The 13,815-nt window shown below is 40.9% G+C and overlaps 1 protein-coding gene across 7 annotated transcripts in view; it reads right to left on the bottom strand.

Annotated features, from left to right (window-relative positions):
- The window catches only part of MID1 (midline 1), a 335,146-nt gene that overhangs the window by 111,645 nt on the left and 209,686 nt on the right, over positions 1-13,815 (bottom strand). For 6 of the 7 annotated variants that reach the window (XM_054007902.1, XM_054007946.1, XM_054007922.1 and 3 more), the window contains exon 3: positions 4,706-4,822. The exons of the other annotated variant lie outside the window; for it this stretch is intronic. In XM_054007902.1, the coding sequence (XP_053863877.1) occupies positions 4,706-4,822 (117 nt within the window). The remainder of the gene's footprint in view (positions 1-4,705; positions 4,823-13,815) is intronic. 7 annotated transcript variants of the gene reach the window in all.

The raw sequence follows: 13,815 nt of genomic DNA, 5'->3' as shown, positions 1-13,815 counted from the left end.
ACAGTTTACATAAGCTAAATATCTGATTTGCAAGTCTAAAATCATATTCTCTGGTCTTGTAAAAACTGACTCAACCTAAGCCCCATATGATGGCGCACACTAACCTCTCGTGAGCATCTCGTGTCGGGTAGGTACTCACTCTCTCTGTCCCTTTTTGCTGTGCCCTGTCAGCTATTGCCTTTGTCAACACTGCCCTTCAGTGGCTCCACCATTGGGCCAAGTCACACACATCAACATGTGACCAAACAAACCCCTTCCAGGGTAAAAGGTCCAACAGGGCCTGTCCCTGTGCCCTAAGTAATGTCTTTAGCTTTGTCTCTGGGCTCAGTCCTCAGACCCTTCTTGGCTAGCTTTAAGTCCCTGTCTGCCCTGGTATAGAGCAGTGCCCCCAGAGCATTCTCCCTGGAGATTTTTTTAGGTCCTGCCCTTCTCTTGGGGCTATACAAGTCATCCCCTTCTTGGGGCTTAGGCCATCCTGCCAGTGGCAGAACCTGGGCCCACCCACTACTTTGGGTCCCAACCCAGGGACCCTATAAATAGCTGTTGCTATTCCCTGGACCATTTCCCACGTAGTCCCTTCCTGTTCACCCTTATCTCAGGGCTGAATTTCTTCTCCACAGAATGCCAATGTCACCAGAACCCGTCTTCTGATTCTGTCTCAAACCTCAGCAAAGAGCACCTTCCTTGCTCCTCTAGTCCCTGCCAGGAACTAACTCCTTTTAGCTGAGCCTGCTGAGTTCTGATAGGCTGCAGGGAAGAAGCCATTCTAGGCAGACCTGGGGACCCACCTTCATTACTCATTTTCTGGCCTTAAAGGGGCTAGTACACCCCGTCATACCCTAGTTCACACCGTCATACCCTAGTTCACACCAATTTCAGTTAACATAGTTCAAATCATGCTTTACCCTCATCTCACCAGCTTTAATATACATTTCATCTGTTTAATCGTATACTTCTACAATTTGTATGCATAGTTTTGTAACAAGTAGCAATTTTCTAGTCAAAGTACCAAACATAGTGAACATCAGAACACTTGAAGAAGGGACTCTGGCACTGTATATTTTTCCACTTTCTGAAGCTAGAATATAGTTTGGGGTCACAATTAGCACAAATAAGAAGCTAGACCCTCTTCGGGATAAGACAGGATGCAACTGTTTTTCTTTTGCCAGTGGTCTTATGGCAGTGTAAATGATATTATGTCCACTTCTTCATGACTTTGGTGCTCTGGATATCTGCTTGTTTACTTCTAAACAGCTAGAGCAAAGGTTGGGACTATCTGTGGGTTAGATACACTTCAGTATGGGCAGTATTCATTTTGTGGGTCAGAATCACTGAATTTTTTACAGATGTCTGAAGTATTTGGAATACTTCCCTGTGCCATCCTAGTCACTGACACCCCAGGGGAGCATTCACCATAAGTGAGAACAGGCAGCCCACCCTCGGGTTATGTTCAGAGCTCCATAGGGTCACCATCAGCAGAGATTACTGAGGGGACAACTCCTCCCCAGCCAACATTGCCTACTTTTAGGCAGCGAATTCTTACAATCCTGCCAGCAGATGGGAGGTTGTGGCTGTTGCAGCCTCCCCTTGGTGACTCTGCCCTCAGTGACCTGGTCAGCAGAGAGCCTCTCAGTAAATTTTTCTAACAGCCCATGAAAGAGTTCTCATCTCCTTCCCAAAAGGTTTTTCAGCTTGGTTTGGATTAGCCTGAGGTTCTTGCGGTTTCTTGTTGCAGATTTCTGACTGCTCATTTGTCATGCTGGTTCTATTTCTTCTCTGTGTGTTCTCCGAATGAAAGAAGATACGATCACCTCAGAGGATAAGTTTATAAATGCCTCACTGAAGAATTACCAATAATGAATCTCCTCCAAATGTATATTTTAAAAATCCCTGAACAGTAAATTAGTTACCATATTTTGGCTCTCTTTTATGTTACAGCACCGCAACAGCTGCATTCATTTGATCAGGATTCACTGTGGCTTATGGTGAAACAATGAGGAATTAGTTTGTATATACTTTGGAACATGCTCTCCTCTTGGTCTGAAATAGCCCTAATTTTCAGGGCATGCTCTGAAGCCCATTTGTTTTTCCAGGCTGAAGGAGGGGGGAGGTTCTAGTGGGAGATCTTTAGAGATCTTCCATATGTTTATTGCTGCTGAGTTATTCTGAATTAGTTGATTTGTAGTTAAAAGAGAGTTACACAAGAGCTCTCTATTTTTAGGAATAGTCAAGTAGTGCCTAGAGCAGGGGTAGGTGCTCCTTTTTAATAGGGCCAATGTGTATATCAAAATAAATATCTAAATATCAAATCCACAGTTTGGAAAGTGAAGTTGATATTTTTAGGGAAGCACTTTTCAAACAGCCAAGGAGACTTTATATCACAGTACTAGAACTGTGTTAAATATTTGCAGTGAAAACCAAAACATAGCCAATTTGGCAGCTGGCTGCAAGCTCAAAATTCAGGGCAGGTTTGTAAAAGGTTGGCTTAGCTTTATGAACCTTTTTGGATATCCTACAGCTAGTTTCAGAAAAATGGCTGGGATGTATTTGACTCTAAAGCACAAAGTGAAATTCAGGGACTGGGGGACAAACTCACATAGATCAAAGTGTTTTCATAAACCCTTGTGAACAAGAGTTTCACAGTCAGACCAGATCTACACTAGAAGCTTCTCCCAGTATAGAAATGTCAGTGAGGGGGGTGATATTTTTGCAACATAGGTATACCAGCAAAAGCCCTAGTGTTGATGCAGTTATACTAGCATCAAAGTGATTTTGCCGGTATAGGTTATTTCACTTCGGGAACCGCTATGACATATACAAGCAAGAGTTCTTTTTTGCTGTGTCTACATTAGGAAGCTTTGCCAGTATAGCTAGATCTGTATAGTATACACTGGCAAACCTTTTCTAGTGTAGTCTTGGCCTCAGATTCATATTGTAAACACTCCTCGCTTTTTGAGGATTTGATTCAGGCTCATCTCTACTTCTCGTGGTACAGGTCTGTATTAACAACAGGGAGAGCCCTTAACAGAGCTGCATAGGCATATGCTTGTCTGTTTTGTTTATAATTAAAACACTCTGGATCAGATTCTGAACTCTGTTTCATCAGTACAAATCCAGAATAACTCCATTACTTCAATGGGATTACTCTGATTTGCACCGGTGTAAATTAAGGCAGGGTGTGGCCAGATGAACCAATGTAAATACTGTATAATTGAGATATTATTTTATTATTTATTTGTATTATCAACGCACCTAAGAGCCTCAGTCTCCAGTCATGGAGCAGGACCCAGTTGTGCTAGGTGCTGTACAAACAGAACAAAAAGACCATCCCTGCCCCAAAATGTTTACAACCTAAGTATAAAATAAGAGAACAGATGGATAGTAATAGATTCAAATTTCTTAGGGCCTGACTGTAGAATCTGTACACTGGATAATGCTTATTTGTTCAAGTAATACCAAGGATTACTCGCATGAGCAAGGGCTGGTTTAAGTAAAAGCTTCACAATCTGACTCAATCTCTACTCAGCCAATGCTACTAAAAAACAAAAAAACCCAAAACTGAATACTGATTCCTAACAAGCTAGATTCTCAAATTACACAATAAAGAGGAGACCTTTTATCTATCATACACAGTTAAAATGGCTCCCCGACATTACTGTATTGCATAGCTGCACGATAAGGTTTCCTAGAGCTTTCCTCTCACAGTTTCTTTGTAGAAATGTTCAGTCTAACAGGGCAGGACTCATACAAACAGTTTCCAAACTCAGATATTTACCTGACCTATTGGACCTCCTCAGGAAGGAAACTAATTCCTCTAAGGAAAATACGTGACAACAGATTAATAGTCCCACTATGTGCACAGTAGTCATTCAACAAGAAAACTCCCGAATCCGACTTCAGGATGAATTGGAGCTCTTATCAGTCCTAGAATATGTCTGTAAAAGTGTGCAAAATAAGCAATGCCCTTTCCCCCACTCCCCTTTCCTTCTTGCTAGTGACAGTTTCATTACTAACTAGACACATCGGTAATCAAGAAAATAATCACTCCTACACATGCATCTGTAACTTCTGATGATAATTTAGTTTATAACCAGATAATTTAGTTTGTAAACACTACTGAGTTTAACACTGGGCTTTTTTTATTTAAGAGGCAATGTCAATGTAGGCAACAACTGGGCAGTGTAGTTTGCAAATTTGTCCACAATGGACTTTGGTCTTGTGCCCATTGACTAAACGGTGAAGTCTAAAGCCCCATTGTCTTCAATGGGGCAGAATTAACAGCAATGGGATCCTAACAACACTGCTCTGAGGGGGATTTGTTTGTGTGTTTTTCTAAAGAGCAGTGGTGATTTATTTGACAAAGTAAATTGCATTGGTTTCAACTGGGAATGTGCAAACTGATGTGGATGAAGCAGGAGCCAATTTCAAACTCTGCTCAAAATTCAAACCAAACTCAAACCTTCTCAAGGTTCAAAAAAGTACAGTTTAACTCTTCATTTTATTTCTCTCATTTTCCACCTCACATAGTTACCCTTAACAAGAAGTACGACTTTTTCTATTGTTATTGATCCAAAAGGCAACAGTATGACATAGACATAGCACTTTTAGATCATTTCTGTAGAATATGCGTAAGATTATTTTTCTCAACAAGGGCAGGACTGGAAAGACTGAAGTAAATAAAAATAGTTCTTCTAATATTTCTTACCCAGCCAGAAACAGAAATCTCATGACATCCTGTTTGCATGAGACTTTTAGTCCAGTTTTTAGACGAGAGGTTTGGGAAAGCATCTGAACTTCTGGAGTGCTGCTCCACCATTCCCCCCTGCAAAAAAAGGGGCTAATTCAGTGAGTTGGGTGGCAATTCAAAAAAAAAAGTGGAAAGGCATTATGAGGATGGCCGTTGCTGTAACTGATGGAGCTGTTCTTTCCATTAAGGTCACATAGCCCCATGAGCTACAACAGAAGCATCAGAAGAAGGTCAGCGATGATGCAACACATTGAGTACAGACCGATTTGTTGATGGGCTTAATAAAACAGTAGGAAACTTCTGCCTTCATTTAAACACGTGCAACAAAAACAACATTAACGTACATGTTAACTAATTTGACCAAGTATCTAGACCAGAATTTTTTATCTTTGGGGGCAATATTGTTCTCTGGGGTGGGGAAAGCGAAGGGCCAGTGACAGAATGCAGGCATTATATCTTACTGCAGATAACTTTTTCAAACCTGTAGATTAATTATAAAGCTTCAATTGTAGCCTTAGAGACATGTGTGGTAGTTAACCCTACTGACTCAAATCCTGTCCCCTCCCCCTTCAGATGAGGAAGGCCCAAAACACAGTGTAACTACCACAATTTTGTTGTGACCATGACAGCAGCACCCCAGGCACCAATGTACAGGAGGAGACAGGAAACATAGGAAGGGCAAGGTAAGGGCATGTCATTCTGTGACTACATATTCCTCTGCAGTGAGAGTGAAGTGGCTGTGGACAGTGTGTGCCCTTGAAGATAGTGAGAGTTGCATGTGAATATGAAGGTTGTGGAGAGGTGCAAGGTCTGCATCAGCACCAATTTCTCCTCTTCTAGTTTACAGAATCTATTTGGGTTGGATACATAGAAAAACCTCTATTTTTACTTAGGTTAATTTTATATTGCATTTTACTTACGGATGCACCAGCAATGTATTTCTTTAACAATTTCGTCCTCTCTATCTGTTAGTCATTGTAAAGGGTTTCTCCTTATATATATGGTGAGGCTTTTTTGTGTGGAGAATATCATATTTTAATAAATATTTCAATGGTTTACCATTCCCTCCCCCACACACACTTTTCACATTTTAATAGATTATGTATACACACTCACCATAATTATTTATATATATATATATATATATATATGAAAGTGTCAATGTGGTATGAGTTTTGTTCTTCCCTTTTATGTTTTTTAGTTATGGGGCAAGGCAAGCACAAAGTGTCATTGACTACAGCCTAACAATTCTAGCAAATGACTTCTGAACAAGATACATTTGTGGCAAACAGCTGCCTGTCTGTAATCAGTTTTAAAGTTTGACCATATTGTCTGGGCCCCTTTAAACAAGAGAGCTCAGTTATACAGCCTCATGTTTCAAGAGAGCAAAACATGAATCAAAAAGGACACTTTCACATGGATCAATTTCAATGAAGAGCTTGCCGCAGTGCAAGCACAGACAACAACTGCTAGCCAGGGCCAGCCCTAGACCAAATGGCACCCCAGGTGCGGAGCATCTTCAACACCCCCTCTCATTTGTTAAACTTTTGAATAATTTACATTACCCCAAGCCCGGTGCCCTCCAAGCCCTGCACCCCATGCGGTCACCTGCCCCTAAATCCGGTCCTAAGTTATCAATTATCAGAGCCGGCTCCAGGCACCAAGCAAGCAAGCACATGCTTGGGGCGGCACCTGGTAAGGGGTGGCCAATCTTGGGGTGGCGGGGGGCAGCACGGCGCGGCATTCTACGGGGGGGAGGGGCGCTCTGGCGGCGCGGCGCTCAGCGGGGGGTGTTCCGGCGGCGCTCAGCGGGGCGCTCAGGGAGGGGCTCCAGAGGCGCAGCGCTCGGTGGGGGGGAGGGGCTCGGCAGGGCAGCCCTTTTTTTTGCTGCTTGGGGTAGCAAAAAAGTTAGAGCCGGCCCTGTCAATTATACAGTTTTTTACCTGACAACAGGGTTATTTTCAACAAGGGAACACTTCTGTTCTGGTTTCTCTTTTCCCATCAGTTTCATGGAAAGATTTCCTCTACTTAGCACCATCATGAGAGGCTCAGAATATTGGGGTTGAGGGAAAATGATGACTAAGTAGTATGGTCTTTTAATCCATCCAAAAATGTTGTTTGTTTATAACAAGACAAGTTAGAGTTTATCTTTAGACACGGAATTAAAACGTCAATATTTTTCAACTAATTCCAAAAGTGTGAAACTCAGGATTTTACAATATAGTACATGCAATTATAGGAAGTGATACAAGGAGGTGAGGTGCAGCTTGTGATTTTAGACACAGTCCTGAACAAGGAGCGGTACCATCAACAGCACTATTCCAGGAGTAGTCCCAGGAGCTTCTGAGTCACTGTTGCCCCCTTGCTTCCTCTTACATCAGGGGTTCTCAAACTGGGGGTCGGGACCCCTCAGGGGGTCATGAGGTTACTACATGGGGGGGCCGTGAGCTGTCAGCCTCCACCCCAAACCCCGCTTTGCCTCCAGCATTTATAATGGTGTTAAATATATAAAAAAGTGTTTTTAATTTATGGGGGGGGGGGGTCACACACAGAGGCTTGCTATGTGAAAGGGGTCACCAGTACAAAAGTTTGAGAACCATTGTCTTATATTAAGAGTAAATTACGAACCTCTCTAGCTCAGCTAAGCAAATCATCTGCAAAGTCTGAAAATTGTTCAGAGTTGTTATTTTGATGGCAGAAATGAGAGACTTAGGACTGTCAATGGGTGCCATTAAAAACTCAGCATTTACAGCAAGCAGTAGTTAAATTTATGACCATATTTATGGTACTTCCCATTCTAAATACAAAGAGTACTGGGATGTAAATGGCTACCAGCACACTTGGGATATAAAACACTTTTTCAGGAATTTAAGTTCTTTTGCTCAAGTGTTGTGATTCTGATCTCACTTCAGTTTTTATAATACTTCAGTATAATACCAACGACTTCAATGGAAATACTCCTGGTTTATATGATTTGAGCTCAGAATTATACTCCTGGGGGAATTCCGCACCACTGAGCAAGCACAGAGTTAATGTCTCCCACAGATTTTACTCTTTCCTCATAGAATAATTGATTCACGCACCCCTCCTGGGCAGTGGTCCCGAGCAGGAACTTTTGGTTCAGGCATTGGGAGCAGCTGAGGGAGACGTAAATCATAGCCTGGTGGTGGGGGAGGAGATCGGGCATGCATGCGAGACTCTGTCCCTCTCACTTGCTATTGTGCTACACCCAGAGCTGCTGGGCTCCAGCTGCTAGTCCTGGCTGGGCTAGTGGGGGACGAGACTTCCTCTTCCACTGTATGGATCAGGGGAGTCTGGGTGGGGAGAGGGGTAGTGTCTGGATGCATGGGGGTTGGGTAGACGGGGGGGGCAGCTCCCCATATGGTGACCCCTCCCCCAGCTGCAGGAAGCTCCACCCCCACTTCCTGTCCCCATAGCTCCCCAGCTTGCAGGGGGAGGAGTCACTGTACAGGGAGCTGCCCCCCCGTCCACCCAACCCCCGTGCATCCTGTCCCCATCCCACACCCTGATTTCCCCGCTGAGCTCCATCCCCTGCATCCAGACCCCCCCACACACCTAGACCCCCCCCCCCACCAAGCTGCCCGCACTCAACTGCCTCACACAGAACCCTCACCCCACACCTGGATCCCCCACACTAAGCCCCTCCACACTTGGATCCTGCTGGGCTGAACCTGTCTGCCCACACATGGATTGGGGACTAGGGATGGGCGTGCATGTGAGACTGTCCCCCTTGCTGGCTAGTGCGGTGTGTCCAGCGCAGAGGGGCAGGGCCCAGGGCTGTTTCTGGGGGAGGCCTGGCCCTTGCACTGTGTCAGGGTTGGATGCAGATTCATCACTGAGCCTGTTGCCCAGGAGTGCGGGCTCAGAGTGACCCCCATTTTTGTGCAGCCAGTGGCCTGCACTCCTCACTGCCATGCTGAAACCTCCATTCCCATTGCCCTTCGAATCTATTGTCTGTGACAATTTCAGTTCTAATCCAGTATCACAGCTAACTACAAAATTGAACATATAGTTTAATTTGAAACTATCTGTTTAATCTTGTATTTAGCTGTGACACCAGAGTACATTTCCCAGCCGTGAAGAAGAACTCTGTGTAGCTCGAAAGCTTGTCTACATCACCAACAGAATTGGTCCACTAAAAGATACGACCTCATCCACCTCATCTTTCTGATGTTTTATATGTCAGAGAAAGGCCACTGACAAAAAGAGTCTATAGTTGCTTATGGAACAAAAACCCTCTCAATCTCAAAAATACTTGAAAAAATAAGTCTCAAAAAGAGGAATTTAGCCACAGTCACTCCTATTGGATCCCCGATTCTTACTGTCTTTGAAGAGCCTTCTGATCTACCAAATACTATCAAACTGAATTAAAAGATCATGCTGCTACTCCTGCTTTTCGGTCTCTGCGGAACTGATGGCTAGAGTAGAAATTTCAAAAGAATGCACTCAAATTACACATCAGATTTTGCCTGCTGAGTCTTTTTGAACTCACCATTTTTCACATCCAATTTTTTCGGATCATGTGAAAAATTGTGCATGTAATTTTAAAAGTTGGATTGATGCTCCTTTGAAAACATATCCTTATATAAACAACTGTTGATGTAAGATAGTGTTAATGCTTGTTGCCTAAGGGGAAAAAAATGTTACTATTGAACAATATTGACTGCCCCTTACCCTTTCTCTTCCATTGTTAAAATCCTAGAAACAACAGGAACTGTTTTAGAGATAACAAATAGTAAATAACCTTGCAGATTTTACCAGAAGGCAATGATGGCTATATCTGTGCCAATCTAATTCTAGCTGCAACAAAAATCTCACACCTCAGCAGCTGCAGAGAAGAAAGCAAAGGACTCCCTCCGTCAAACCATTCTAATGGCAAAGAGGAACAGTAAGTTAAAGTACCAATACAGGGATCTGACTCTGAAAGTACTTTTGTTTGAGGTACTCTTTGGAAAAACACAGGCATGAAATGAACTATTGTATATTGCCAGAATGCACACAGGAAAAAGTCACAAGAAAAGTGATGCTCCTAATGCACCCTATACAAGTCACAAGAAAAAGATCATCTCAAACTCTTTCAAGCAGCACTATACGGCACATCACCCAAAAGTCAAGAGTACATCACTTTTTCCTTCACTTATTATTATTTATTTATAGGATACTCAAAGTATGCTAAGCGCTTTACCGACATGTTTAATGACTATGCTCCAGCCTTGAAGAGATTATTTGATCACCAGAAAATAAAGGATGGATGGGAGAAGGGAATAAAGGATAAAACATACATGCACAGCAATATCTGGCATGTTACTTCTTTTTCCATGATCTTTATATCTAATCAAGTCCCTTGAATTACTCACTCACCATTGTTGCCTTATGATAAAAATGCCCTCCTCTTCCACTTATCTCCCTCCCTTCCCTTCTCTTTTCCCTCTCCCAACTCTCGGTTGAGTATGAAACCATTAGAAAAACAGCTAGTTAGACAATATCTACATCAATTGTCCCAAGGTAGCTTGCAGATCTAGTAGGGGCAGACAAAGATCTCCCTTGTGTTCTCTACCCCAGTGACTAGAAGCAGCTTCGGCTTCTGATTCCCTGTTGGACTGAGGTGAGAAAGTGGGTCTGCAAATTTGGCCTCAGGAGTTGCTGGGCCAGGAATCTCCCAGCTTCAGATGTTTAAGAGAGGCTCTTGCCACTGCTCCCCCATGGAGGAAGGAACAAAACGCTGTCCCCATAGTGGTACAGTCAATGACTATATGTTTGTACAGTGCCTAGCACTGTGGAGTCTTGACCTAGTTGGTCTCTGCAATCTTCTTCTTTCTCACTTTAGTCCCATCAAATAGAATCTGCTCTATGAGTCCCCTCCCTCCAAAGTGCTCTGCCAATGCCAGATCCTCCATCACACCACATGTTAATATGTTTTCATTTATGATATCCCACAACTACTTCTTGGGTCGGCCTCCTTCAGTCTTGGTCTGTTGGAGTCTCTTACCCACACAGTTGTCAGGACTGAGCTTTACATGACCAAGCCACCGAAGTCTGCACCACTCCCTCATTTTTTGTTTTGTGTGTGTGTTACTTTGAGCATGTCTCTAACATACACATTCCTCACATGGTCTCTCTTGCTTACCCCTCTCATTCATCTCAGCATTTACATTTCTGTGGAACAGATAACTTGCTCGTGTTTCTTTTTTGTGGCCGAATGCTCAGTGCCCTACATTAAAACTGGATGGAGCACCATTTTATAGACTTTCCTTTTAATTGTACTATTATTTTCCTGTTGGCCTCTGCAATATACATTTTAAATAAATAACAATAATCTCCCTTCCCTAGATTCAGGAGCAGCTCCTGCCACTGCTGAGCATAATGACTGCATTATACACAATTTGGAGGAAGGGGAGGCAGCACAGATCACGTATATTTGCATGAGGTGCTACCATTTTGTTAATAAATATAAAATCTGGGGAAAAGATGTACAGAACAATTTAGAGCAAAGGAAACAGCAATGAGTTTACACTGCAAAGTTTTTAATCTGCTTTCAAAAAATCTGGCAAGTCTCGCACGCCCAGAAAGGGTATCTCGCACCCCCAAGGGGTGTGTGCACCCCAGGTTAAGAATCACTGCTCTAATGACTAGAACACATGAAAGAGAATTGATGATCTGCTGGTAACATTGCTTGATGCATATGTCAAGTTCAGAAAATGTGAAGAAAAAAACCTAATGGTTTTAAAAATCAATTTAATCAAACCCAAGACAACAAACATTAATATGCCTTAATCATAATCATATGATTATTGTGTTGCATGATTGCAGGGTACAGTTAGTATTATATAGCGCTCCTACAGTGCTTTAACAGGTTTTGATTTTTTAAAAAAATGTTTAAACTTAAATTTGAATTTCCCAGGCTTGTAATGCTTGCTTTTAGAATATTTACAACACCCTTGCAATTATTTTTACCCTTAAATTTTTACGTGTACTCTCAAACTCAACCCCACTTTAACAGTGTTTTGTCTGAAGATGTATTTGACATCATTTTAATTTTAACGAATAGTAGTTTAATTTAAAATAATAAGGTCACAGGGCTACTATGTTCATAAAATATACACATACTTAAAAAAAATTTACTACTCTCCGTCTCTATCACAACATATCATCCAACCATTAAGCATTTCCTAAACTTACCATAACAATTATTTCTCCCTTAACCATTTACTCTATTTCTTTTTTTAAAATTCATTTTAATTGTGATATAGTTATTTATTATTTAACCACATAAATCCCCGTCCTTCCTAAAACATCTCCTATCCATTGTGGTTCCTCATCACCATCTAACCCTCTCAACTATCTGAACAGATGAGGAAGATGATAATGCCAGACAAGACTATCTGATGGTCTTCTCAGTAAACAATTTCATCTTGTTAAAACTTTGGAGGGATTTGGAACAAACGCTAAGAGCCCCAAGTTCTAGACTCTCTGAACCGATTACTTAGTCTAGTTCCCCTGGAAGCTAGAAACATATGAAGGGAGAGTAAGACTATATTATAGTATAATCTGTACCATTTGTTGATTTTGTTGCTCTTTATGAATAACCCATGCCATCAACAAAACATTTTTTTAAAAGTTACTTTGGGGCTAAAAGTGGGCGAAAAACAAACAGTAATTCCAAATAAATTGATGCCTTTGGAAGTCTTGCTAAAGCTTTGTGAAATACACAATAAAATTTACAGCACTGCTTGTTTGTTTGTTTTTAATCAAGTGGATTCTCAGAAATTATAATAAAATATTCAAAAAGAGCTTAATTGAACTTCTAGAGGACCTTTTGTTATTATTGTTCCCTGTGAAATTATAGTATATAGTCATATGCACGAGTCATTTCAGACATCCTCGACTAACAAGCAAATTCTAAAATTTATTTTACAGAGGTTGTCTAAAGAAAAAATGTTAAAAAGGTTTTTACCATAATTAAATGTTATATAGTCCTGCTCCTCTCCACCAAAAAATTCTGAATCAGGAGAACAAACAACAAAGACTTAAGGTCACACACTACAACAAAGGATGTAGGACTAAAAAGAGGATTCTCATAATTGTATAAGTATATTAACATGATAAATTAGTGTAGTGAGAGATGGTTATTCCATTTTTTACCGAGGTTACACACTCTTTGTAGCACAATAATCCCTAGAACACCATGGCTACTCATATTAGTTTTATTTTTATTGTCTGGGTATTGGCACACTTCAAAGAGGCCAGTCTGATTATATGTTTCGATAATACTCTATAGAAGTAAATGTGACAAAACATCAATGTTGACACCAAAAAAAAGAAAAATCTATGCAGCAGAATACACAATTTTTAGATTGGGCAATATCTAATGTAACAATTTATTAACTTCATGTATGCATATATTGTACCTAATTTATGTACTCTAACAATTTTTATTAAACCTGTTTCATCTAATTTCTGAAGTTCATGTACAGAATGAACAAGAAGCTATTGAATTTCAAGTTTCCCTAGAACACATTTTGCCAGGTTTAATATAATACTTTTATTAAATACTAAAGCTGCATAACTTGAAAGAAAGGTGACAACTGGCTGCTGCTCAAGATCATTCAATACTAAGCAAGCAGGACGAAAATATTCAATCTTGTAAAGTTAGTTATAATTTTTTCCACGTCCTTCATACAATATATTGTGCTCACTGAGGAGATTGAATAATTGATCCTATTGAGAAAGAACACACAAAGCCTAAGGCCCATATTCTTTCCTAAATGCATTAACTACCATTAAGCCTAATGTTAATAGAAGTTACAAAGATACAAAAGGGAAAATATATTCATAAATATGAAAATCAGCAACAGAAAAAAAATGTTTTTAAAAGGATACATTAATCAATGCTGAGTTAAAAATAGAAATCCATTACATCCATAAATGTGCTAATAATAGCCAAAAGTACATTATATATGGAATGCATATACATAACATACATGTGTATGTAATTCATATATACACACACACACACACATATATATTTACACACACATTTTATGCAC

The sequence above is a fragment of the Malaclemys terrapin genome, chromosome 1 (assembly GCF_027887155.1).
Source record: "Malaclemys terrapin pileata isolate rMalTer1 chromosome 1, rMalTer1.hap1, whole genome shotgun sequence".
NCBI lineage: Eukaryota > Metazoa > Chordata > Testudines > Emydidae > Malaclemys > Malaclemys terrapin.
The sequence above is the reverse complement of the archived record's forward strand: the minus strand, read 5'-3'. Positions and strand labels throughout refer to the sequence as shown.